Consider the following 25,982-nt stretch of genomic DNA (forward strand, 5'->3'; position numbering starts at 1 on the left):
GAGGGCTTTATTTAAAGAGGAAGGAAGTACTGACTGCATTGAGAGGTTAAAGCACCACGCAGTTTCATTTTACTTATGGCTTAAAACCCTTATGAATAAATGTTGCCTCGCAAACTGTGAATGCTGTCAGTTAAGCAGCTCAGGTAAAGTTTGTTTTCCTTGTAAAGGAGGATGGTTTCAGAATACTGTTACTAAACTCTAGAATTGCATTCACCAAAATTAAAAAGGGACAATGGAATCTTTTCATTGCTAATCATTTTTACGATTATGTTTTATATGTTATGTTGATAAGATCTATCATTCAGCCATCAGGACTGTGGCAGATGTAAAGATTAATAATCATAGAGGAATTTCTACAAATGATAACTAGCAGTGTTTCATATTAAATACATTATTGTAACTCACTGATCTGAATCCACCACCACCTCCTCCCTCGTACAATTAGCACCTTGATGATTGTCCTTTGCAAAAAAATGACTTTGAAGTAAAGGACAATTTAAAGTTTTTGCAGGGTGGCAATCTCTTGGAGATGCACTGCAAAAAAATTGAAGATGTGGTAGTGAGTGGGAATTGCCGTGAGCGTCCCGGCACTCGACCCAGCGAGGCCGGCAACGCAATTCATTGTAAATTGGCCTACTTAACAAGCCCGCATAGGCTTCCCGTCGCAATAAAGGCTTGCCAGCTGCTTCGGCAGCTCCCTGCTAACGAGGTCGAGCAGCACATCAGCTACACTTGCTCAGCCAACCGCAGCTAGCTCACAATAATGGCACCCAGGAGACCGGCCCCAAGATTCGGAAATGCTGACATTTGAAGGCTGTTAGACGGTGTAAAGGCCAGGTGTAATGTCCTGTTCCCCCAGGGTCCTGGAGCGTGTGCCACAAGGCAGCCACTGCTGCCTGGGATGAGGTGGCGGCAACTATAAGCTTGGGAAATGTGACCAGGAGGACGGCTTTCAGCGCAGGATGAAGGTCAACGACCTACACCAGGCATCACGAGTGAGTAGACACCAACCCCCCGCCCCGCAGGGAGCATCCAACCCCCAACTCCCCATGCAACCCCCAGCCCTTCCTCCACCCCCCACTCCTCAGCCCTTCTTGCAACCGCTCCTTCACACCCCCTCTCCCACCACTGTGAACCACGCCTGTGGCTAACGATGACCTCTCTGTGTCTCTTCAGGAAAGGCTCTCCCATAATCATCGGGAAAAGTCCCAGACTGGTGGAGGGGTGCCAGATATAAGAATCCTCGCCTCCTTTGAGGAGCGTGCCCTGGAGGTGGCGGGGGTGGCCGAGGACAGATTGAATCCCCGCAACTGCGCCACGCCGCCCCGACGCCGGCACGTGATACTCCTTGGAGCGGAGAATCGGTATCATTGGCGCCGGCGCGTTTGGCGCGGCGCCAGTCGCGGGCCGCTCTACGTGGCCGGGCCGCCAATTCCCCGGCCCGAATGAGCCGAGCGGCCGCTCTAAAAAGGCAGAGTCCCGCCGGCGCCGTCCGCACCTGGTCGCATCCGGCGGGAACCCTGCGCGCAGGGTCGGGGGGTGGGGAGGGTGGCTCCGACCCGGGGGGTGCCTCCGACCCCAGAGGGTGCCTCCGTTGGGGCCTGGCCTGCGATCGGGGCCCACCGATCGGCAGGCGGGCCTCTCGCTCCCCAGGCCTATTTTCCTACGCGCGGCCCCTGAACTCCCGTGCCATGTTGCGTCGGGGCCGGCACGTCAAGGGAGGCCTCGTTGAGGGAGGCTACCACTCCAGCACAGTGCTAGCCCCCTGTAGGGCCAGAACCCCCAGGGGCCTGTTCACGCCGTCATGAAACGTGACGGCGTGGACACTCTGCCGCCGAATGGGAGAATCCATCTTTTGTCTCCACTGCAAATTATTTTATGGCCTCAAAGTTCACAGGGTGTGGTCTAGACATCACTATTGCCCTGTCTGTGCTCCACAACACTGTCTTATTGGACATCTATTATGGGGTGGGAGAAGTGGGACTGGGAATTTGAGAAAGTCCGGAGGAAAGTTGTTTATTTTTGACTAGAACAATGCAGGTTACAGGTGTTTACAATAGAAGATTTCAAAATTAAGAAAGGAGACAATTCAATTCCTTTTCTTTTTGTTCAGTGATAATTTCATGGCTCTAATAATACATATTGAAGAAATTGATTTCTTTGTCTTGTGAAATAGATAAGTCACCATTATGGTAATGTCCCATCCCATCCACGCAAGTTGAAAGTTCAATGTGTGGCTTAGGAATATAAAAAGTACAGTAGTAAAGTTAAACACAGAAAAACAAGCCATCAAAATAGTTAAGTAACTTCAAAAAATATCAAAGGTCATGAATAGATTTCATTTAGAAAAATATTAACTCCAGCCAGCTATCAATTTTACAATTATTGTTGATTATAAATTATATTGTTTTCTTTTATATAAGATTCCCTAATGTTTACCGTCGATCTCAGAAAATGAGACAAAGGGCGTGATTCTCTGGCCTCATTACGCTCTCGCTCAAGCGAAACGAGGCCGGTGAATAGTGGGAGAGGCCAAAAACGAGATTCACACCAGGTACCAAACAGTTTGCAATGCAACCGGCCCCCTCCCAGAGGCAAAATCGGGATCTCGCTGTAGCGTAACGAGAAATCAATTCTCACAATTTAAGTCCCATTTCCATACAATTAATGAGAACCACCCATTATCCAATGGCCTTCCGTCATTCAGTGGTCTCCCCAGCAAGTGCAGCACATGATTTCAAAATTTGCAAATAATACAAAGATTAGAAACATTGTCAACTGTCATAACGGTAGTCTTGAATTTTGTAGACATGTTGGTGGTTTGGGCAGACAAGTGGCAGATGAAGTTCAATGCAGAGAAGTATGAGGTGATTCATTTTGGCAGGACGAATACGGAGAGACAGCATAAATAAAGGGAGAGACTCTATAAGAGGTGCAGGAATAAAGGGGCCTTGGTGTATATGTACATAAGTCATTGAAGATGGCAAGGCATATATCATCAGCTTTATTAACCTCATTTGGAGAATATGCTGCCTCTTTTTGAAAAGGCCCACCAAACCATACAACAATGAGGTGGTCCAGAATGCTGTACCCCGCCAAGCTCTGAGTGGCTTTCCAGGGCAGGGAATACTATTGCACTGCACCGGTGGAAGAAGATTAATTTGTGCACAAGCATGGGCTGGGGAGGTGTGGTAGTCACCACTAGCAGTATTATATGTATTACAGTAAGGCACGTATAATAGAGGTACATGGGTAAATCCCTGCCTGCTGGCTCCGCCCAGTCGGCGGCTTATAAATGTGTGTGCTCGCCGGTGCTGCAGCCATTCTGGTTCCAGCTACAGGAGGCACAACATCTTTGCTCAATAAAGCCTCGATTATTCCACTACTCTCGTCTTTGTGGTAATTGATAGTGCATCAGAAGGCAACAAAACCAGCAGTGAGCCAGACATTTAATCTTATCGGTCAACAAAAATGGAGAGACAATTTGCGTGGGACTGAACCGCCTCGTCTTCAAATATTACGTTGAGTCTCAGAAAGGAGGGGGTGAGAGCAGTATGACGCAGGAGGGGGTGAGGAGGAGGGAAGGGGGAGAATTGTTGCACATCGGTCGGGGGGAGGCATAGATTGACCCGGGAGGGGGGAGCGACCACTCTAGCGGGTGGTAACACAAGGCAGTACGAGTGAGGGGAGGGCGCAACACCTGGCAGGGAGAGGATGCCTGGTGACAGGGAAGAAAATACTCTAGATGGGGGCAGAATAGGGGGATATATGGAGGGGAAAGGCGAGGAGGAAACTTGTAGAGACAAGGGGGGAGGGGGCTGTCAGAGCAAGGGGGAAAGTCGAGGGTCGGGGGCGGTGGTGGGGGGAAGGGGACTAGGCTGGCTATGACAGATCGCACTTGACGGCAAGGAAAACAAAGGCACCACAAACAACCACGTTGGAGAGCCTCTAAACAAAGGGAAACCCTGGAATGCAGGAGGACATCCACATGGCGTACATAACAATGCGGCCATCTTGGATGGCCCTTGGACAAAAGGAAACCCCGGAGCGCAAGGGAACAGCCACATGGTGAGTACAGTGACCAAGGCCATCTTGGATGGCCTCCTAACAATGGGAAGCCCTGGAGTGCAGCGGTGCATCCACAAAATAAGTATGGTTGATCCCGCAGGAGGGGGAGAGGAAGAAAACCCTCAGTCAGAATAGTCACCTGGAACATCAAGGGACTTAACTGCCCAGAGAAAAAATCTAGAGTCTTTGCCCACCTGTAAAGTCTGAAAGCCAACATAGTCCTCCTCCAGGAGACCCATCTGAGGGAGAAGGATTGACTGCAGGTAAGACAGAGCTGATTGGGGCAGACGTACCATTCGTGCTACGGGAGGTGGGCTAGGGGAGTGGCCATACTGCTCAATAAGAGGACAGCATTTCCAGCAGCGAGAACGGTTAGGGATGCAGGAGGATGGTACGTCATGGTTAGTGGTGTCCTGGAAGAGGCACCGGTGGCCCTTGTAAATGTGTACGCTCCCAAGTGGGACGATGTGGAATTCATGAAAAAAACCATGGCGGACATCCCCAACATAGACACACAATGACTCATCATGGAGGTGTGGGGAGGGGGGGGGGGGGGGCGGCTTTTAACTGCATACAGGACCCACGGACAGACAATCAAATCTCAAATCGGGGAAGATGTCAAACATGGCAAAAGAACTGGGCAAGTTCATGGAACAGTTGGGGCAGTGTAAGAAAACAACGACATATCTCCAGATACCAGGACGTTAGTCAAAGAGCTGCTGGATGCGGGCGACCTATGGAAGGGAAACTGTGGGGACCTGAACAGCGACTACTGGAGGAAGTACATTCCCCCCGGATGAGAGACGGGAAAAATGGGAAGAGGGACAAGGCATTGAGAAAGGGGAAAGACACTGGTTTGAAGCATTGCACAGGGCGAACTTCACCTCCACATGTGCAGCGCTCAGCCTGACACAGCTAAAGGTGATGCACAGAGCGCACCTAACCAGAACCCGAATGAGTCGGTTCTTTCCAGAGGTGGAGGACAGATGTGAACAGTGCCAGGGAGGCCCGGCCAGCCGCACCCACATGTTCTGAGCCTGCCCCAGACTTGCCAGCTACTGGACAACCTTTCTTGAGGCAATGTCCAGACTGTGGGAGTGAGGGTGGAGCCATGCCCAAAAGTGGCGGCCTTCAGGGTCTCAGACCAGCCAGAATTCTTCATGGGGAGGGGGTCCGATACCCTAACCTTTGCCTCCCTGATCGCCCTCCGGAGAATCCTGCTCAGTTTGCGATCGGCAACACCACCCAAGGCTGCAGACAGGTGGAATTTCTCAAACTGGAGAAAATAAAATTTGCCATTTGAGGGTTGGAAGAGCGTTTCCACAGGACATGGAAGCTGTTCACCAACTTGTTCCAGGGTTTGTTTGTAGCCAGCAACTCATAGAGTAAGGTGAGGGAGAGGGGGAGACTCAAGCGAGTCACAGAATAAAGATGAAACGGAAAAGGGGAGAGACGGAAGGTGGGGGATGGGGACGCGGGGGAGGACACTCGAAGAAAACGAGAGGGACAAGGGACTAAAACTGTAGTTAGACATCTATAAATACACACCCGGGCAAACTAGCAACAGCAACATGGCCACAGCAGGGGTTCATGGCCACAGCAGGAGGGAAAGCAATTGTATGTAAATATCTATGATGTGGAGATGCCACCATTGGACTGGGGTGGGCACAGTAAGAAGTCTTACCACACCAGGTTAAAGTCCAACAGGTTTGTTTTAAATCACTAGCTTTTGCACTCACCTGACGAAGGAGCTGCGCTCCGAAAGCTAGTGATTCGAAACAAACCTGTTGGATTTTAACCTGGTGTTGTAAGACTTGTAAGACTTCTTAATGTAAATATCTGCCCTGACTTCTGCCTGTCCTTTTACCGCCTTTTATTTCTTGCTCATTTTGGGTTTTTTTTCCTCTGGTCGGCGTTATGTAAAGTATAACATATGAAATACAAAATGTGAAAACCCAATAAACACTTTAAAAAAAGGTTAATGCCGTAAAAAGGGGGGTTTATCCTCCTTCACTTTGACGGAGTTGGATTGCAATACTAGGCCTCGAGAACCTGCCTGTATCTCACCTGACCTGGATTGGAAAGTTGGGCAAGACAGAATGGAAGGAATTTAGTGTAAGTAATTGGGCACAGAATGGCAATCTATGCCACTCGAAGGAAGTTATGGCCCTCTGGAATTGGGCTCTGACGTTATTTTGGCTATGTCAATTCCTATGAACATTCGGGCCAACGTTTCAAAGGATTGCTGATTGCTACATTCAAACCAATGTTCATTTGCTTCCGATTTTAGTTTTTACCTTGAGTCCCTGCCATCTCTCACAGTTCAGGGCTTACCTTGGTGCTCTTGATGGGCCTCACCCTTGCAGTAACTAGACACTTAAATTATTTCTGGTATGAGTCAAAGAGCTTTTATTGGACTGAGCCACACCTTGATAAAATAGCTGGAAAAGTTTATGGTTAACATTTAGCGAACGGTTTAGCTAATGATTTACCACAGGGTACAGCTGGGATATATTCTTACTGAACATAATTCACGTGTCTGCTCCGTTCATTGCCGTAGGATTTATTAATTCTTTGATTCTGTTTTTACAGCAAAATGAATTTCACTGGAAAATATAAATTTACGAGTGAAGAGAATTATGAACAGTTTATGAAGGCTTTAGGTAAGGAATCATTTTCTGGTAACGCCATCATTTGGGTCATATGTATATCAATTTTCATAAAGACCTTTTTTTCTGGAAAATGTTGGGAAAACAGATTTAATGGGTCACCACTCAAATAATGACTGGCACAGAATATGTTTGTGGTGATTTTACTGAAATGGTGGAAGTGAATAGAAAATGTTAATAACCCCATTTTCTTTCAGTTGAGTCGCCCCACTGACTCAGTCAGTTTGTCCCGTAGGTTTCTGACAAGTACTAACCAGAAAGCTTTCAGTTCCACTCATAGTCTGTGTTGCCTTAACTGATACGTCGCATGAGGGATGTTACAATGTTTGAGGGATATTACAATGTTTGAGGGAGTCAATTTTGCCCAAGGGTTTCAGCCTATCTACAGTCAGTGAATCTCTCTGGAAGTAAACATATTTGGATGTTGAACTGAGAATTGCATCAGGCATGGCTAGGATAAACTGGACACAATAGCTTACTAACATTTACTGGCACATGAATATGGTCACTGGGAAAAGCAGCTGAGTGCAACCATGCAACTGTCAATAAATGTGCTTGTGTCTTCAGCAGAGCAAGAGGAAGGGGGAATCAGTGAGGGGAAGAAAAGGACTCATTCAGAATTATTCTAGATAACACTGGTTACATAAATCTCTCCTTTTGGCCCAACAAAGCATATCTATTTTTGATAACTCTCCACCTCATTTCTCTGCCTGTCCATCATAGACATCAATGCCCTCTTCAGAAATATAAATAGTGTTTCTTACCAACATTTATACTGTCATGATATGCAGACATGTACATAATGAGATACAGACAGGCAGCTAATGAACACAGAGAACAGGACATAACCAATCAGCAGAAAGAACACTTGGGGGTGGCTTCCCACTATAAAAGGCACGAGGCACTCACACTCTGCCTCTTTCCACAGGGGACATCTACAGAGTGAGTCGGGTGTATATATCACATAACACCTACGGCACATGGCTAATAGCTAATCTAGTTCAGTCAGACAGAGTAATCACATTTAGGTTAGCAGAGAGTCGAACTCACAGAGAAATGAGCTAACTGTGTGACAGGTTCAATAAATCAAATTGAACTAACTTCAAGGTCTGGAGTATCTTTCAGTTATAGCTGCATCCAGTTGCAGTCCGTGTTATCTCAGTGTGCTTAACACGTCATGGTACCAGAAGACCGCTATCCCTAGGTGGTTTACCTCAATCTGTTCCATGACGACCAGCAAATGTATCCCGGCACCATGGAGAAGATCCAGGCTCCTCAACAGCTGCGGACCTTCGGGAATCTCGGTGCCAACTGGTGGACTTTCAAGCAAAGGTTTCTGCTGTACATCAAAACCTCAGACCTCAAGGGTGCGTCTGATACAAGAAAGATTGCAGTTCTCCTCTCAACTGCGGGGGATCAAGCCATCCAACACTTCAACTCGTTTAACTTCACCGAAGGCCAGGACAAGACAAAGTTTCAGACCATCCTGGACAAGTTTAATAGTCATTGTGAAGTGCACACCAATGAAATCCTCAAGGCTATATATTCAAACAACGCCTACAAGGTAAAGATGAATCTTTCAACTCCTTCTTAACTAATCTCCGTCTACTAGCGCTGTCCTGCAGCTTTGGTGATATTGCTGACTCCATGATCAGAGACCAAATCATTTTTGGAGTTCTCTCTGATCCTCTGAGAGAGCAGCTTTTAAAAATCAAGCGTATGACCCTGTCAGTCGCGATTGAAACATGTACAGTGCATGAGCACGCCAAAAATCGGTATTCCCAATACAAATCGGCTGAAATTGAGAAACTTGCCTTCCACGAAGCAGAGAGTGTGCAGGCCATCACCCGGATGCAGTGCCTCAGCATTGATGAAAGTGGCCATTTCACGTGCTGTTCCCAGAGCCCCACGCATGCACGATGCGAATGGGTTAACGAAGCGGTCGATCACCACACTGCGCAGATGCGTACATCTAACGACCGCACTGCGCATGTGCGACGACGCACGGAGCGTAACGACGTCATGACGTGCCCAAACTGCGGCACCATCCACTTAAAGAAACACTGCCCTGCAAGAGGCTGGCGATGTTTAAATTGCAGAAAGCCTGGACACTGTGCAGCCTTGTGCAGGTCTGCACCACCAGTCAAGGGCTAGTGCTCCCAATTCCAACGCAGGCGCATTCGGAGTGTCCAGCAAGGTTTACAGGATTCTGATCCTGGCAGTACAACGGGTCCAGAGGAAAATTGCCTGGACGCTCCCTACCATGTGGGCATCATTACCACACGTGAACATGCCTCACCAACATCTTCACAAAGCCTGCCCATCCTCACTGTGGATTCCAAGGACGAGTGGCATGCTGTGATGCAAATAAATCAATGCTCTATCCAGTTCAAGCTGGACACAGGTGCTTCTGCCAATCTCCTTTCACAGGCAGATTTCAGCTGCATCAAGAAACAATCCAAGCTCCTTCCAGCAGCCTGCCAGCCCCTGGACTATAATGGCAATGCCATCACAGCACTGGGATCCTGCCATCTGCTCGTCTCCAACAGGAGCATTCACGCAAGGCTAAGGTTTGAAATCGTCAAGCCATACAGGGCCTCCCTGCTTGGTGCACATGCATGCAAGCTGCTAAACCTTGTGCAGCGGGTCTACACAATGACCTGCCCCAACATGGATCTTTAAGCCGGCATTGACAACATCCTCGTTCAGTATCCGGATGTGTTTGACAGGATGGGCACTCTGCTATATCAGTACAATATCCTGCTACAGCCTGATGCCACGCCTGTGGTCCACGCACCACGCCAGGTCCCAGCTCCACTGAAGGAGTGCCTGAAAGCGCAGCTAAAGGATCTTCAGGACCAGGGCATCATCTCCAAAGTTACAGAACCGACTGACTGGGTCAGCTTGATGGTATGCGTAAAAAAGCCTTCGGGGGAGCTGCACATCTGCATTGATCCCAAGGATCTCAACCAGAATATAACGCAGGAACACTACTCTATCCCGAAGCGGGAGGAACTCACAAGTGATATAGCACATGCCCGGTTTTTCACTAAGTTAGATGCGTCACATGGATTCTGGCAAATCCAGCTGGATGAGTCCAGCAGAAGGCTCTGCACCTTCAACACACCGTTTGGCAGGTACTGCTACAATTGTATGCCGTTTGGCATTGTCTCGGCCTCGGAGATCTTTCACCGCATCATGGAGCAGATGATGGAGGGCATTGAAGGGGTTCGTGTGTATGTGGACGACGTTATCATATGGTCCACAACCCCCGAAGAGCACATCTCTCGTCTCCAGCAGGTATTCCGCCGTGTCCATGCCAATGGCCTCAAGCTGAACAGGGCCAAGTGTTGCTTTGGCATGTCGACACTTAAGTTCTTAGGTGACCAGATATCTCAGCAGAGTGCGCGCCCGGATACAGACAAGGTCAAGGCCATCGAAGCATGAAGACCCCTGAAGACAAGAAGGCGGTGCTGCGCTTCCTAGGCATGGTAAACTTTTTGGACAAGTTTATCCCAAACCTGGCCTCACACACCACGGCCCTCAGACACCTGGTGAAAAAGTCTACTGCCTTTGAGTGCCAGGCAGCTCATCAAGCAGAGTGGTTGGAGCTGAAAGCCAAGCTCACCACTGCACCTTTATTGGCATTTTTTGACCCTGACAGGGAAACAAAAATCTTGACAGTTGCAAGCCAGGACGGCATCGGCGTGGTGTTGCTCCAGCGCGATGACACCTCATCCTGGGCACCGGTTGCCTACGCATCACGGGCGATGACACCCACCGAGCAGCGGTACGCCCAAATTGAAAAGGAATGCCTGGGCCTTCTCACTGGAATTCTCAAGTTCCACAATTATGTCTACGGCCGGCCGACGTTCACTGTCGAGACGGACCACAGGCCTCTGGTTCACATTATCCACAAGGACCTGAACGACATGACGCCCCGGCTGCAGCGCATCCTCCTCAGTCTCAGAAGGTACGACTTTGAACTCGTGTACATGCCTGGCAAGGAGCTCATTATTGCAGATGCCTTGTCCCGCACCATAATCTTGCCTGCTGACCCGCCGGCATTCATCCAACAGATTGAATCACAGGTGCAGCTGTGGGCCAGCAACCTCCTGCCGTCGGATGAAAAGGTGATCCGCATTTGCGACGAGACAGCAAAAGACCCTCTTCTACAGTGTGTCAAGCGCCACCTCGCCAATGGCTGGCAAAAAGGGCAGTGCCCTCAATTCTTCAATGTGAAGGACGACCTGACGGTGGTTGATGGTATCCTCCTCAAGCTGGACGACATTGTCATTCCACTCAGTCTCCAGAGCTTGGTGCTCCGGCAAATCCACGAGGGGCATCTGGGTGTCGAGAAGTGCAGGCGCAGAGCCACAGCAAGCTGTCTACTGGCCTGGGATTAATCAGGACATCTCAAATATGGTCCTCAACTGTCTGACCTGTCAAAGCTTCCAGCCAGCACAGAGCAAGGAGACACTTCAGCAGCACAAAATCGTGACCTCCCCGTGGTCCAAGGTGGGCATCGACCTCTTTCACGCCAATGGTCGTGTTTATATGTTAATCATTGATTATTTTTCCAACTACCCAAAAGTCGTGAAGCTCTCGGACCTCACATCCAAGACCGTCATCAAGGCCTGTAAGGAGACGTTCTCTAGGCATGGTATTCCACTCACTGTCATGAATGACAACAGTCCTTGCTTCAGCAGCCAAGAGTGGTCAAGATTTGCCCAGTTATATCAATTTCATCACGTCACTTCCAGCCCACATTACCCGCAGTCCAAGGGGAAGGTTGAGAAAGGGGTGCACATAGTGAAGCAGCTCATCTGCAAGGCCGCGGATTCGGCTTCTGACGTCAACTTTGCACTGCTTGCGTACAGGGCAACCCCTCTGTCTACCGGCATGTCACTGGCTCAACTCCTGATGAACAGGGACCTGCAGATGACTCGTTCAGCCACACACTTGCCTGACCTGGATCACCTTCCGGTGCTGCAGGAGGTGCAGAAACTCAGGGACCGGCAAAAGCAGGGCTATTTGCCTGTGCTATCCCCGGCGGATGCTGTTCGGATCAAGCTACTTGATGGAGGCTGGTCAGATTCAGCTGTCGTTGTTCGACAGGCTGCTCCTCGATCGTATGTTGTGCGAATGGCTGATGGCTCTGTTGTGCTGCGAAACAGACGGGCACTGCGCACAGTTGCCCGCCCGCAACCACATTCTTCATTCTTTCCATCTGTTATTGTGTCACCTCCTGATACCTCGAACTACGAGGCCACCAGTCAGGCTTCCATCCCGCCTATCAAGGCGCCGTGGTCCTCACCACCACCTCTCCGGCGGTCGATCAGGATCACACGCAAGCCCTAGAGACTGGACTTATGAACATTTGTTTTGTTTGCTATGTTCTGTTTTCGCACATTAGACAGCTGTCTTCACATGTACATATGTTCCCATCTGCCATTGTATGTAAATAAGTTAGTTTTTCAACCTACACATGTAAATACTTTCACATATGCTACAGAAAAACATTTCAGAAGGGAAGAAGTCATGATATGCAGACATGCACATAATGAGATACAGACAGGCAGCTAATGAACACAGAGAACAGGACATAACCAATCAGCAGGCGGAACACTTGGGGGTGGTTCCCCACTATAAAAGGCACGAGGCACTCACACTCTGCCTCTTTCCACTGGGGACATCTACAGAGTGAGTCGGGTGTATATATCACATAACACCTATGGCACATGGCTAAGAGCAAGTCTGGTTCAGTCAGACAGAGTAATCACACTTAGGTTAGCAGAGAGTCGAACTCACAGAGAACTGAGCTAACTGTGTGACAGGGTCAATAAATCAAATTGAACTAACTTCAAGGTCTGGAGTATCTTCAGTTATAGCTGCATCCAGTTGCAGCCCGTGTTATCTCAGTGTGCTTAACACGACATATACTACTTGCTCCAATGGCCCTTCTTGGTTTTAAATTATGTCCTGCAGTTTATACACAGGGAGAAAGGGATCTGATGCACTCTCAAGGAGAAAATAAATCCTTGTATTTCAGTCAAGGAAACTCTCTGCTTTCTATTGTTTCACACTTTCCATGATTAATGTTTTAAAAACAAACCAAGGGACAACAACCTCACACCTCGTGACACAAAATTATAAGTTAGGAACCATTCCTACTTACTTGGCGCTGGGCAAGGGAATGCAAGAGATTTCATTTGAGAAAGATACAATTTTATAAGGTATAATCAAGCCATCAGAATATTACCACTTTTATTATAGTTTTGCCCAGCTAGAAATTTCTCCCCTTGCAATTTCATTTTCTCGGTCCCTGAAGCCATGCTCTGTGGAGAACATGCCCTTTAATATGAACTGTACAGTAATTAAGCTGAAAACAAAAACACCACAGGCATACTGGTGTGATAAACTGAGGCAGCAGCAGTGAGCAGTCTAATCCTCAGAGTACTGTTAGGTCGAGACCAACCAGCCTGAAAGAAATCTGACATTATATCATTATATCTCCTGCTGCAGAAATAATCATATTTAAAAACACATCATGCACACATTTTTGCCTCATTTTTCCTCTTTCTTTTGCTCCATCTTTCATTCCACATCTTTGCTTGCCTCAACTCCCACTCCTACTGTTTGCCCCACCTCTCTTCCTCTCTCTTTTCTGTCTTCTCTCCCTTCTTCTTTGCTTGCTTCATCTCGATTTGCTTTGTCTCTCTTCCCCTTTCTCCACCTTTCCTTCACTCAGTCGATACTTGCTTTATTTCTCTTCCTCACTAGCTGTGTTTGTCCCTCTCTCTTCCCCACTCCTCCCCCTCCCCACATTACCTCCTCTTTTGTACTCTCTTATTTTTGCCTTGGTGCACAGGCAGTAATTTTCTATCTCCCTTTCATAAAAAATTATGTTTGTCATGATGCAAAGGTTGCTGGGATATTAAGTAGTATAACCAAGTGTAGAAATAGATTAAGTGAGTGGCACGGAGTCTGCAAAACCCATGCTGAACCAAAAAGGATAGATCCAAATATTTTTCAAATGGTAAAAAACTAGAAATGTTGAAGGTCCAAAGAAATTTAGGTGTCCATGTGCACAGATAACTAAAACGCAGTTGTCGAAGTGCCAAATAAAAGTTTAAAGGCTAATGCCGGCAGCACGGTAGCATGGTGGATAGCACAATTGCTTCACAGCTCCAGGGTCCCAGGTTCGATTCCGGCTTGGGTCACTGTCTGTGTGGAGTCTGCACATCCTCCCCGTGTGTGCGTGGCTTTCCTCCGGGTGCTCCGGTTTCTTCCCACAGTCCAAAGATGTGCAGGTTAGGTGGACTGGCCATGATAAATTGCCCTTAGTATCCAAAATTGCCCTTAGTATTGGGTGGGGTTACTGGGTTATGGGGATAGGGTGGGGTGTTGACCTTGGGTAGGGTGCTCTTTCCAAGAGCTGGTGCAGACTCGATGGGCCGAATGGCCTCCTTCTGCACTGTAAATTCTATGATAATATCCACTCATGTATATAATGAGATGCAGACAGGCAGTGATTGACACACAGGATAACCAATGGACACACACGACACAGAACAACCAATCACCAGACAGGACACCACTACTATAAAGCCCACAGGACATTAAGACTCTCCCTCTCTCACAGGACACAGCTATTGAGATAGTCAGAGTGCACAAGCCAGTGAGCACCATCTCCATGTGGTAGAGAGCTAGTCTGGTCAAGCCAGTAGGAGGTTATCAGCTAGATTAATAGAGTGTCAACCCACAGCAGATTATGTACAGCAATCAGCAGGTTCAATAAAACAGTGTTGGACCATCTCCTATGTTGGAAGCCTGTTTCTAGTTTCACTGCATCCAGTTGCAGTCAACGTTGAACCAACTCAGTTAACACATCAATGCTAACTATATAAAAAAAGATAATTTGCTTAAGCAATTCAAAGTCCTGGTTCCACCACATCTGGAGTGCTGTATACATCTCTCAGCACCAAAACTTATAAAGGACATATTAGCCTTGGAAGTATTGCAGTGCAGATCCTCCAGAATGTTACCAGGGCACCAAGGATTACATTATGAGGAGAGATTGCATAAACCCAGCTTGTATTCCCTGGGATATAGAAGGTTATGGGGTAATTTTGAAAATAATTGATGGGGTAGCTAAAGAGAATTGCTGCTGGTGACCAGAGGGTACAACCCTAAAACTAGAGCCAAGTTTAACAGATAGAAGTTGGGGAAAATGTCTTGAAGCAAAAGGAGGTAGAAATGTGGAACTCTCTTCCACAAAAGACAGTGGGTGAGATTCTCCGTCCCGCTGCACCCGTTTTCTGGTGCGGCGTGCCCCCGCCGGCAGTGGGATTCTCTGCCCCGTTTCTCACTGTGGGCACCCCACACCGTCGGGAAATCCACGGCCGTGAGTCCACTGCCGGTGGAACGGAGGATCCCGCTGCAGGGGAATCCAACACCGTAGGGTTGAGCTCAATCAATTTGAAATCTGAGCTCAGTTTCCCAAACCAATTGTATTAACGTATAAGGAGTCCAGTTAGGATATAGTTCAACCACGATCTCCTTGATCGGCTGGAACAGGCTTGAGGGGCTGAATGGCCCACAACTATGTCCTCCATTCTATTGAAAAGCACTTGTGTCTATCCTCCAGGTTCAGAATTAGAATGGCATGGAAGCACTTTGGTCCAGGCCAAACCCTTAAGTCAGCAAAAGGGGAAGACATAACAGTGTAACTGCTGGCCTGCATTCCAGGCTGCCTGTAATGCAACCCTCTAAGTGCTGCTAGAGAGGACAGGAAAAATCATCCAATCTCTAAAATAAGTAAAAACGTTGTCATGTGAGAGTTCCTTTAAGACATGGATGTTTAAGCAATGTACCTTTAAGAAAACAGTAATGTCAGAGAGTGGGTGGAGCTGAGGTCAGGTCAGCCATTTTGCAGTTTAGTTTTGCAGTTTGAAAAGAGCTTGGGGAGTGTCTGTGTTTGCAGTGAGCTGGATCTCTGCCATGAAAGACTATCTCTGGATCATCTGGGCAATTTAAACTCATAATAGTAAAGCCTTTAACCTGATGTGATTCTGTTTAAAGGTGTTAAGTCTCTTGGAAGTTTGAAGGAACATTTTGAGGAATTATTTACTGTTGCAATATTTTCTGAGTTATCTTTGAAGTAAGGGGTGTTAAGAGATCCAATGTTTATTTAAGATGTGAAGTTGAGTTCATAGAATAAACATTGTTTTGTGTTTAAAAACCCACGTGTCCATAATTGTAATCCCACACCTAGGGAACAGGCCGTGTGCTAGGAAAAGCAACAAATACATTAAAGGGAGAGGTTGTTTGAACTCCATGATACACTTTGGGGTTCTGAAAACGCCTCGCCCACAACAACGTTCAATTAATTTCAACCCAAACCTGTTGTCATCCTTTTTCATGCATCTTGACATAGGGTTGTCACCTTTGGTTGGAAGTATACCTACTACACCCAGTCAAACACCACTTTTTCCCCCCAACTCTAATACTTGAATAACTAATAAACAAGTGGTTGGAGAAGATTTTATTTCATTTCTGTATGATTTTGTCCTCCGTTTGTTCGCAGCAATGTCCAGGAGATTTAATTTATGGAGACTTCAAGTCTATCCTGAAGGGTTATGTGGTAGTCGGTATTAGAGGTATTACGGTACCATGTAATGCTGTAAGACCATTAGTGTAGGAGGTACTGTTTTCATTGGTTAAGCCTGCCTGTTGGTTCCGCCCAGTAAGGCGGAGTATAAGAGCCCGTGTCTCCCCAGCAGCTGCCTTCTGTACCCGCGCTGCTGGGGGAAACATCTAGTGTAATAAAGTCTTCAATTGGCTCCAATCTCGCTTCTGGAGCTATTGATCGAGCATTAATTTATTACACTACATTTTAAAGAATGGAGCTCCGAATCAAGCCGGAGTGTCTGTAACTCAGCCCCCACGTGGCAAACTCAGCAGCAACCTGCAAGCACAGGCTGGCCTGTTTCAATGGATATCTCAGGATGGCCACAATTACACCCACGGAGGACCAGAAAATGCAAGTTCTGCACTCGAGGGTGAGTCCTGAGATCTACACTCTCATCGAGGATGCGGCCGATTTCGAGGCCGCAATGAATCTGCTGAAAGAACACCTTTTTTTGCCCTGTAAACCAGGTCTACGCCCGACATCTACTAGCGACGAGGCGACAAATCCCTGGGGAATCGCTGGAGGAGTTCTACCATGCGCTCCTGGTGTTGGGGAGGAACTGTAACTGCCCGCAAGTTTCAGCCAGCGACCACACAGAACTTTTGATCCGGGACGCATTTGTTGCAGGTATGCTGCCCTCCCAAATCTGCAACGATTGCTGGAGAAAGAGACACTAGGCCTCAAGGAGGCATGGGCCCTTGCTAGCTCCCTGGATGTGGCCTCCCAAAACGCCCGCGCTTACGTCACCGACTGCGCGGCAGCCCCTTGTGCAGCGTGGAACCCCCCGCGACCGACTCCGATGCATCTCCAATGCCCCCACAAACTTGTGCTGCAAGACTGCCAGGCAATCCCGGAGGGCCCCGCTGCTATTTTTGCGGGCAAGCCAAGCACACCCGACAGCACTGTCCGGCCCGCTCATCCCTCTGCAAAGGATGCGGCAAAAAGGGCCACTTTGTGGCGGTATGCCAGGCCCGGGCGGTCGCTGCGGTCTCCGGAGGCGAATCGAGACCGCCACCATATCCCTCTCTATGGGCCACATGCGGCCAGCGGGTGCCGCCATCTTCCTCCTTCAGGGCCATGTGTGGCCTCCGGGCGCCACCATCTTGTCTCTCGGACACCACGTGTGATGGATGGGTGCCGCCATCTTGTGCATCCCCAGCCATGTGCGACCAGTGGGTGTCGCCATCTTGGCTGGACTCTCAGGACCCCGACTTGGATAACCACACACCGCTCGAGGAGAACATCCAACTTCTTCCACGACTAGCCTCGGTGACCCTGGACTAGTCTCGGCCCCGAACACTCTCGACTGCAACGATGACCGTGCTCATCAATGGCCACGAAACATCCTGTCTGATCGGCTCTGGGAGCACGGAGAGCTTCATGCACCCCAACACGGTAAGGTGCTGTTCTCTCCCCGTTCACCCAGTTAACCAAAAAATCTCCCTGGCCTCCGGGTCTCATTCAGTGGAGATTAAGGGGTTCTGCATAGCGAACCTCATGGTCCAGGGAAAGGAGTTTAAAAATTACCGGCTCTACGTCCGTCCCCACCTCTGCGCTGCCGCACTCCTAGGGTTAGATTTTCAATGCAACCTCCAAAGCTTAACCTTTAAATTTGGCAGCCTTATACCCCCCCTCACTGTCTGCAACCCCGCGACCCTCAAGGTCGATCCGCCTTCCCTGTTTGCGAACCTCACCCCGGATTGCAAACCCATCGCCACCAGGAGCAGACGGTACAGTGCCCAGGACCGGACCTTTATTAGGTCGGAGGTCCAGCGATTACTGAGGGAAGGTGGCATTGAGGCTAGCAACAATCCCTGGAGAGCTCAAGTAGTGGTTGTAAAGACCGGGGAGAAGCATAGGATGGTCATCGATTATAGCCAGACCATCAACAGGTATACGCAGCTTGACACGTACCCTCTCCCCCGCATATCCGATCTGGTCAACAGAATCACACAATACAAGGTCTTTTCCACGGTGGATCTAAAGTCCGCCTACCACCAGCTTCCCATCTGCCTTAGCGACCGCAAATACACTGCTTTCGAAGCAGATGGGCGGCTCTACCACTTCCTAAGAGTTCCCTTCGGTGTCACTAATGGTCTTCCAACGAGAGATGGACCGAATGATTGACCGGTACGGTTTGCGGGCCACGTTTCCGTACCTCGATAATGTCACCATCTGCGGCCACGACCAGCAGGACCACGCCACCAACCTCCGAAAATTCCTCCATACCGCAAAAATCCTTAATCTCACATATAACAAGGATAAATGCGTGTTCAGCACCGACCTCTAGCCATCCTCGACTACGTAATGCATGATGGAGTTATAGGCCCAGACCCTGAATGCATGCGGCCCTCATGGAGTTCCCCCTCCCTCACTGCTCCAAGGCCCTGAAACGCTGCCTGGAATTTTTCTCTTATTATGCCCAGTGGGTCCCCAACTATGCGGACAAGACCCGCCCGCTAATCCAATCCACGGTTTTTCCCCTCTCGACAGAGGCCCGCCAGGGCTTCAGCCGCATCAAAGTGGACATCGCAAAGGCCACGAGGCACACCATAGACGAGTCCCTCCCCTTCCAAGTCGAGAGCGATGCGTCCGATGTAGCTCTGGCGGCCACCCTCAAACAAGTGGGCAGACCCGTGGCCTTCTTCACACGCACCCTCCACGCTTCATAAATCCGCCATTCCTCAGTTGAAAAGGAGGCCCAGGCCATAATAGAAGCTGGCCGGCAAGAGATTTACTCTCCTCACTGACGAACGGTCGGTGGCCTTCATATTCGATAATGCACAGCGGGGCAAGATAAAGATCGACAAGATCTTACGGTGGAGGATCGAACTCTCCACCTACAACTATGAGATCTTATATCGTCCTGGGAAGCTAAACGGGCCTCCTGATGCCCTATCCCGCAGCACATGTGCCACGCACAAGTGGACCACTTCCGAGCCCTCCACGAGGACCTCTGCCACCCGGGGGTCACTCAATTCTTCCATTTCATTAAAACCCGCAACCTGCCCTACTCCATCGAGGAGGTCAGGACAGCCCCCAGGAACTGCCAAATCTGCGCGGAGTGCAAACCGCACTTCTACAGGCCAGAGAAAGCACACCTGATAAAGGCTTCCTGTCCCTTTGAACGCCTCAGTATGGACTTCAAAGGGTCCCTCCCCTCCACCGACCACAACACATAGTTCCTGAACGTGATTGACGAGTACTCCCGGTTCTCATTCGCCATTCCCTGCCCTGGCATGACCGCAGCCACCGTCATAAAAGCCCTCCACAGTATCTTTACGCTGCTCGGTTTCCCCGCCTACATACACAGCGATAGGGGGTCCTCCTTTATGAGCGACGAACTGCGTCAATTCCTGCTCAGCAAGGGCATCACCTCGGGCAGGACGACCAGTTACAACCCCCAGGGAAACGGACAGGTAGAGAGGGAGAACGGAATGTTCTGGAAGACCGTCCTACTGGCCCTATGGTCCAGGAATCTCCCAGTCTCCCGCTGGCAGGAGGTCCTCCCGGATGCCCTCCACTACATTCGGTCACTGCTGTGTACCACGACCAACCAAACACCTCATGAACGTCTTCCTGTCTTCCCTAGGAAGTCCTCCTCCGGTACCTCGCTCCCAACCTGGCTGGCAGCTCCTGGACCCATCCTGCTCCGCAAACACGTGCGGGCGCACAAGTCGAACCCATTGGTCGAGAGCGTCCATCTCCTCCACGCTAACCGTCAGTACGCCTACGTAGCATACCCCGACGGCCGACAGGATACGGTCTCCCTAAGGGACCTGATGCCTGCTGGATCCCCACACACCCACCACCAATCCCACCCTCCCTCCCACCGGCGCACCCCACAGCCGCCCCCTTCCCAGATGGATCGTTCCTCCCACCGATCCCGTCTAGGGGTGATGAAGCTGCCGACGAAGCCGAAGCCACACTCCCGGAGCCACAGATGCCCGAGCCGGCGCCTGCATCACCACTGAAGCAACGACGATCGCAGAGGACAACCAGGGCCCCCGATCGACTAATTGCTTCATTCTGAACTGTAAATAAATTTTGTAAATAGATGCGATGTAACGAGGCTAAACCACTGTACTGATGTATACCTTAACCTCTACCACTGTGTAATGCGAGGCCACCACCCCCGCCAGACTCTTTTTTTAAAAGGGGGTGAATGTGGTAGTTGGTATTAGAGGTATTACAGTACCCTGTAATGATGTAAGACCATTGGTGTAGGAGATACTGTTTTCATTGGTTAAGCCTGCCTGCTGGTTCCGCCCAGTAAGGCGGAGTATAAGAGCCCGTGTCTCCCCAGCAGCTGCCTTCTGTACCCAGGCTGCTGTGGGAAACATCTCGTGTAATAAAGCCTTCAATTGTCTCCAATCTCACTTCTGGAGTTATTGATCGAGCATCAGGTTAGTAACCTTACTTGGGGTATGAGGACAATTGCATACCTTTGTAATGAATGAAGCATAGAATCATAGATTCATAGAATCCCTACAGTGCAGAGGTAGGCCATTTGGCCCATTGAGTCTGCACCGACCTCTGAAAAAGCACCCTCCTTAGGCCCACACCCCAACACTATCCCAGTAATCCCACCTAACTGTTAGACATTAAGTGGCAATTTAGCATAGCCAATCCACCTAACCAGCAAATCTTTGGACTGTGGGAAGAATCTGGAGACCACAAAGACACGGGGAGAATATGCAAACGCCACACCCCCAGTCAGCCAGGGTCAGAATCGAACCCGGGTCCCTGGAATGTGAGGACAGCAGTGCCAATTCCTGTGCCACTGTGCCACCCCACATGGGGGGGAACATGGGGAAATTGGATGTGCAGTCTTACTGGGGAAATGGTGCACCCATTCTTCTCTTTTTCTGGGCTCGTTTTTGGGATGGGAGCATCGCTGGCAAGGTCAGCATTTGTTGCCTTTCCTGAATTACCCTTGAGCAGGTAGTGATGAGCTGCCTACTTGAACCTCCGCAGTCCATGTGGTGCAGGTACAGGCAATATGAATGGCTATACGACAGACCGAATGAAAAAAGTCTGTTTGTTTGTTGTATTGCTCTTTTCTTTAAATTTTGTACATGTGGAACAGCAACTGAACAGCTGATTGACATCTGAAGAAATCTCCACAAATGATTGATCAGTCTGTCTGTGAGAAATGATATGTCCATATTAATTTTAGCTCTGCGTGTTAGCTTCTGTAGGATGGTGAGAAGCTGTTACTTACGGTGTTTTAAAGGAAAATTCTATGCCTGGGATTCTCCGTTTCTGCGGCTAAGTGCCGGCGCCAACAGAGAATCCGTGGTGCTCCACGACCGGAAAATCGGTGCAAATCCCTCACCAATTCTGATACCAGTGAGGGGCTAGCACAGTTGCCGTGTGGAATACCCGCGGATCGTGTGGGGAACGGCTGTAGAATCGCCGGGTCCCAGGCTGTGCCTGTGCAATGCTGACAAGCTGCAGCTGCGCATGCCTACGCCCCCACCGGTTGCACCGGGAAACATGGCGCCTGCTGTGCTGGACCGCGTACCTGCCCACACAAACCTCACAGCCCATCCCCTGGTCATGGCCCGCCATTCTCCCCAGCCCTAGCAGAAGCCCCCCCCCCCCCGGCCAGCGGCACAGATCCCAGATGTGGCAGCGCTGGACACTGTCCGCAGCGGAATGCCAGGTTCCTGACCGCTGGGACTATACGTGGCCCACGCCATTGGGAACTCGCCCACTGCGGGCGGAGCATCGCGGGTGGGCCAGCTGCTGATGCGTCAACGACATTGCGACTGCGCGCAGCGCGCATCCCGATGATGCCGATTTGGAGGGGACGGAGCATCACCAACTGGAGTCAAACCGGCGCCTGCCCCGATTCCGGTGTCGGAAGCCATTGTCCGCCTGATCGCCGATTTCGGAATCGGGCTAAGGAGAATCACGCCCCTAATATTTCGAAGGCCAGCTGCAATAAACCAAGCCCATCAGTATTGATTTAGATAAAGTGAAAATTAGTGTTTGCGATAGTATTCCTCATCATGGGACGTCCCTTATAGCCTCTGCATTAACATGGTACTTACTATCTACTCTGCAGGTGTGCCGATTGAGCATGGGGAAAAAATGAAGTTTGACACAGAGATTGTCCAGAATGGGAATGATTTTACTTGGTCTCAAATTTATCCATGCCACACAACAACAAATACATTTATTGTCGGAAAGGAGTCGGAATTTGAGATACTGAATGGTGATAAAGTCAAGGTAAATCTGCAAGTTGCCAGCTGAAGAAGTGAATTTCCTTGGTGTTTCTGCATATTGGGTTAAATGTTAAGAGGTTTGGAAATCCATGCACAGCAGTATTAAACTAAATATCCGCCCTTCACGTTTAAGTCTGGGCAGTGGGTATCAGGAGGTACAATGGGCTGCTTTGGGCTATTTGAACAAGGGAGCACCATACCCGAGCATTATTTCCTTTAACGTTTAGATGTTATGCACAGCCAGTTTTCTCAGTTGGTGTTGTGTGGTTGCTACGCTTGCTCAGCTCGGCAGAAACAATGAGCTGGGTATTTCAGTAGCGTCAGGACCCTGGTACCAAGCTCATATGAGCCCACCCATGCCGCCAGAACGCCCTCATTTGCAACTTTTCAGGTCATACTCCTAATTGGCATAGCTATGACATGACGAATTGGTGCCATAAAGTTCTGTTTTACATTGATTTCATTCTGGAAGATCCGGTATCTCTTTTTGAAAGTATAATTGCATTTTATTACCATTTTTAAATCAAAGAAAAATGAATAATTCCAAACCTATGAAAGGTTTAGGCTTGAAATTACTATCAAACTGCCATGCTGGTGCGTACAACTTGACACACGTAATTCTCCACTTGTTGAGTCAAGTTTAACTTTCCCCCAAAAAATGGGTAATTGGAGGTAACCAGGCAAGCTGGTTAGATAGACATCTAGAAACAAGGCTCCTTGTTGTTCTCTTGGATGTCACCTACCTTATGGTCAGGATCGACTACACCAGTCAGTGTTCACCAAAAGGAAGTGGACTTTGCTTGACTTGGTTCATCTCTGGCTCATGGCTCCCTGAATAGTACTCTCAATTAGTTATTTGTTTTGCGAATGCTAAGAGTTCAAAGCAAAGATTAAATTAAGACTGTTAAAACAGGAATTCAGGATTGTGCCACCAGCTTGATTGTCATTTAACTCCATATAGACAACGGATCATTATCAATACTTCAGATGCTACAACTTTTATAGATTTACAATAAAACAAGAAATGGATCACAGTCTAAATATATAGCAGTGGGATCTGTTTTTGAACACGTGCGTGTTGCCATGGAAGTTGAATATATTCTGTTGAAAGTGAACAGTGCACTGTTTAATCAAAATTAAAGGCTTGTTCACTTCAAATTATCTAGAATAAATGAAGCCCAGAGACTAGTGGGAACTAGATAATCAAAAAATATATAGTTTGCTATCTAATGGATAGGAGCAATGTTTAGTGCAGTATTCTAACCAAAGAATCCCAGATTCAATTTGGCGCTGCACTCACTCCATACGACGTATGATCAGAAGTAGGCCACTCAGCCCATCGAGTCTGCTCCATCGTTCAATGAGACCATGGCTGATCTGACATAATCCTCAACTCCACTTCCCTGCTTTATCCCCATAACACTTGATTCCCTTACTGATTAAAACTCTGTCTATCACGGCCTTGAACATACTTATCGACTCAGCCTCTGCAACTCTCTGAGGTAAAGAATTCCACAGATTCACTACCCTCTGAGAGAAGAAATTCCTCCTCATCTCGGTCATAAATGGGCGACTCCTTCCTCTTTGATAATGCCCTCTGAATCTAGACTCTCCAACAAGAGGAAACATCCGCTCAGGATCTACCCTGCTAAGCTCCCTGAGAATCCTGTATGTCTCCATAAGGCCACCTCTCATTCTTATAAACTCCAATGATCACAGGCCCAATCTACTCAACCCCTCCTCGTAGGAAAATCCCTCCATACCCGGGATCAACCTAGTAGACCTTCTCTGTACTGCCTCCAGTACCAGTATATCTTTCCTTAGATAACGGGACCAAAACTGTTCACAGTATTCCAGGTGTGGTCTAACTAGTGCCTTGTATAGTTTTAACAGTACTTCCCTATTTTTATAATCCATTCCCTTTGAAATAAAGGCCAACATTCCATTTACCTTCCCAATTACCCGCTGAACTTGCATGCTGGCTTTTTGTGATTTATGCACGAGGACCCCAAATTCCTCTGTGCTGCAGTTTTCTGCAGTCTTTCTCCATTTAAATAATATTCAGCTGCTTTATTCTTCCTACCAAAATGCATAACTTCATATTTCCTACGTTATATTCCATCTGCCATCACCTAACCAGTCCATGGTGGCACGGTAGCACAGTGGTTAGCACTGTTGCTTCACAGTGCCAGGGACCCAGGTTCGATTCCCGGCTTGGGTGACTGTCTGTGCGGAGTCTGCATGTTCTCCCCGAGTCTGCGTGGGTTTCTTCCGGGTGCTCTGGCTTCCTCCCACAAGTCCCGAAAGATGTGCTTGTTAGGTGAATTGGACATTCTGAATTCTCCCTCGGTCTGCCCGAACAGGCACAGGAGTGTGACGACTCGGGGCTTGTCACAGAAACTTCATTGCAGTGTTAATGTAAGCCTACCTGTGACACTAATAAAGATTATTATTATTATTCCTCAGCACCACTTGCCTTCCCACCTATTCAGGGCAATAGTTGGAGTTATCGCTACCAGAAGGGGGGTTAAATGAAATAGCCAGGACTTTATTTCAGGACAGGGTGTTATTCAATAACATACGTAGACTTTGAATAAAGATTATCATATTCTGCAGGCAGTGCAACTCTGAACAGAACTATCAGCATTTATGGAGCTAAACCCCAATAGGAGTCGGCACTGAATTTTCAGGAGACACCTTGCCAATCTCATATTCCACAATTTAGAAGAAACTTCTAAATTGGTTAGAAGATGGAACACGCTATCACTTGAAGTAGAGGTTATTAGCATAGGTGCATTTAAGAGGAAGCTAGATAAGCATGTGCTGGAGAAAGGAATAAAAGGATATTCTGGGTATAAATTCTACGTAATTGAAAAAGGGTTCTTTTTGTTTTGATTTCCTTCAGACCACAGCAAAGCTGGAAGGAGGGAAACTACTCATGAATTTTTCTAAGTACGTTCATACTGCTAAGATTGAAGGAGACAAACTGGTTGAAGTGAGTATCCGGTTTGAAAATGTTTTGAATGTTGATTTAATTATTTTTACATATAGGACTGTTTTGTTGCACAGTGGTCCTGCGATTAAAAACCAAATTTCTTCTTGCAAACAGATATCAGTGTGTGATGAGATCACTTTAAAAAGACTCCATACAAAAACAGTTTAAGATGATGAGGACTCCGGTCTCCAAGAACTACTGTGGACAATAAAATAATTCCACAGTAAATAAATAATTCAGCATTTCTGAAACATTGTATTTGTGCGCATAAAGGAAATAAAATGCCAGAGGACGAACCATTGAATAAAGTTGTAAAATGAGAA

At 48.3% G+C, this 25,982-nt stretch overlaps 1 protein-coding gene across 2 annotated transcripts; it reads left to right on the forward strand.

Moving 5' to 3' along the window:
* LOC140426842 (gastrotropin-like) lies at positions 1-25,982 on the forward strand. Of its 2 annotated transcripts, none has more exons than XM_072512071.1 (5): positions 1-143; positions 6,661-6,731; positions 22,505-22,668; positions 25,570-25,659; positions 25,774-25,982. In XM_072512071.1, exons 1-5 carry the CDS (start codon positions 121-123, stop codon positions 25,825-25,827), a joined length of 402 nt encoding a protein of 133 aa, XP_072368172.1. In that variant the 5' UTR covers positions 1-120; the 3' UTR covers positions 25,828-25,982. The 2 variants fall into 2 exon arrangements, with proteins under 2 accessions (XP_072368172.1, XP_072368173.1); XM_072512072.1 differs by lacking the exon at positions 1-143 and adding an exon at positions 913-995.

Source organism: Scyliorhinus torazame, chromosome 7 (genome assembly GCF_047496885.1).
Source record: "Scyliorhinus torazame isolate Kashiwa2021f chromosome 7, sScyTor2.1, whole genome shotgun sequence".
NCBI lineage: Eukaryota > Metazoa > Chordata > Chondrichthyes > Carcharhiniformes > Scyliorhinidae > Scyliorhinus > Scyliorhinus torazame.

Excerpts from the sequence above, each read along its gene's own strand:
- LOC140426842 (XM_072512071.1), top strand. The coding sequence starts at position 121 with ATGCTGTCAGTTAAGCAGCTCAG. Across the intron at positions 144-6,660 it reads CTGTCAGTTAAGCAGCTCAG|CAAAATGAATTTCACTGGAA; the intron begins GTAAAGTTTGTT and ends CTGTTTTTACAG. Across the intron at positions 6,732-22,504 it reads ACAGTTTATGAAGGCTTTAG|GTGTGCCGATTGAGCATGGG; the intron begins GTAAGGAATCAT and ends TCTACTCTGCAG.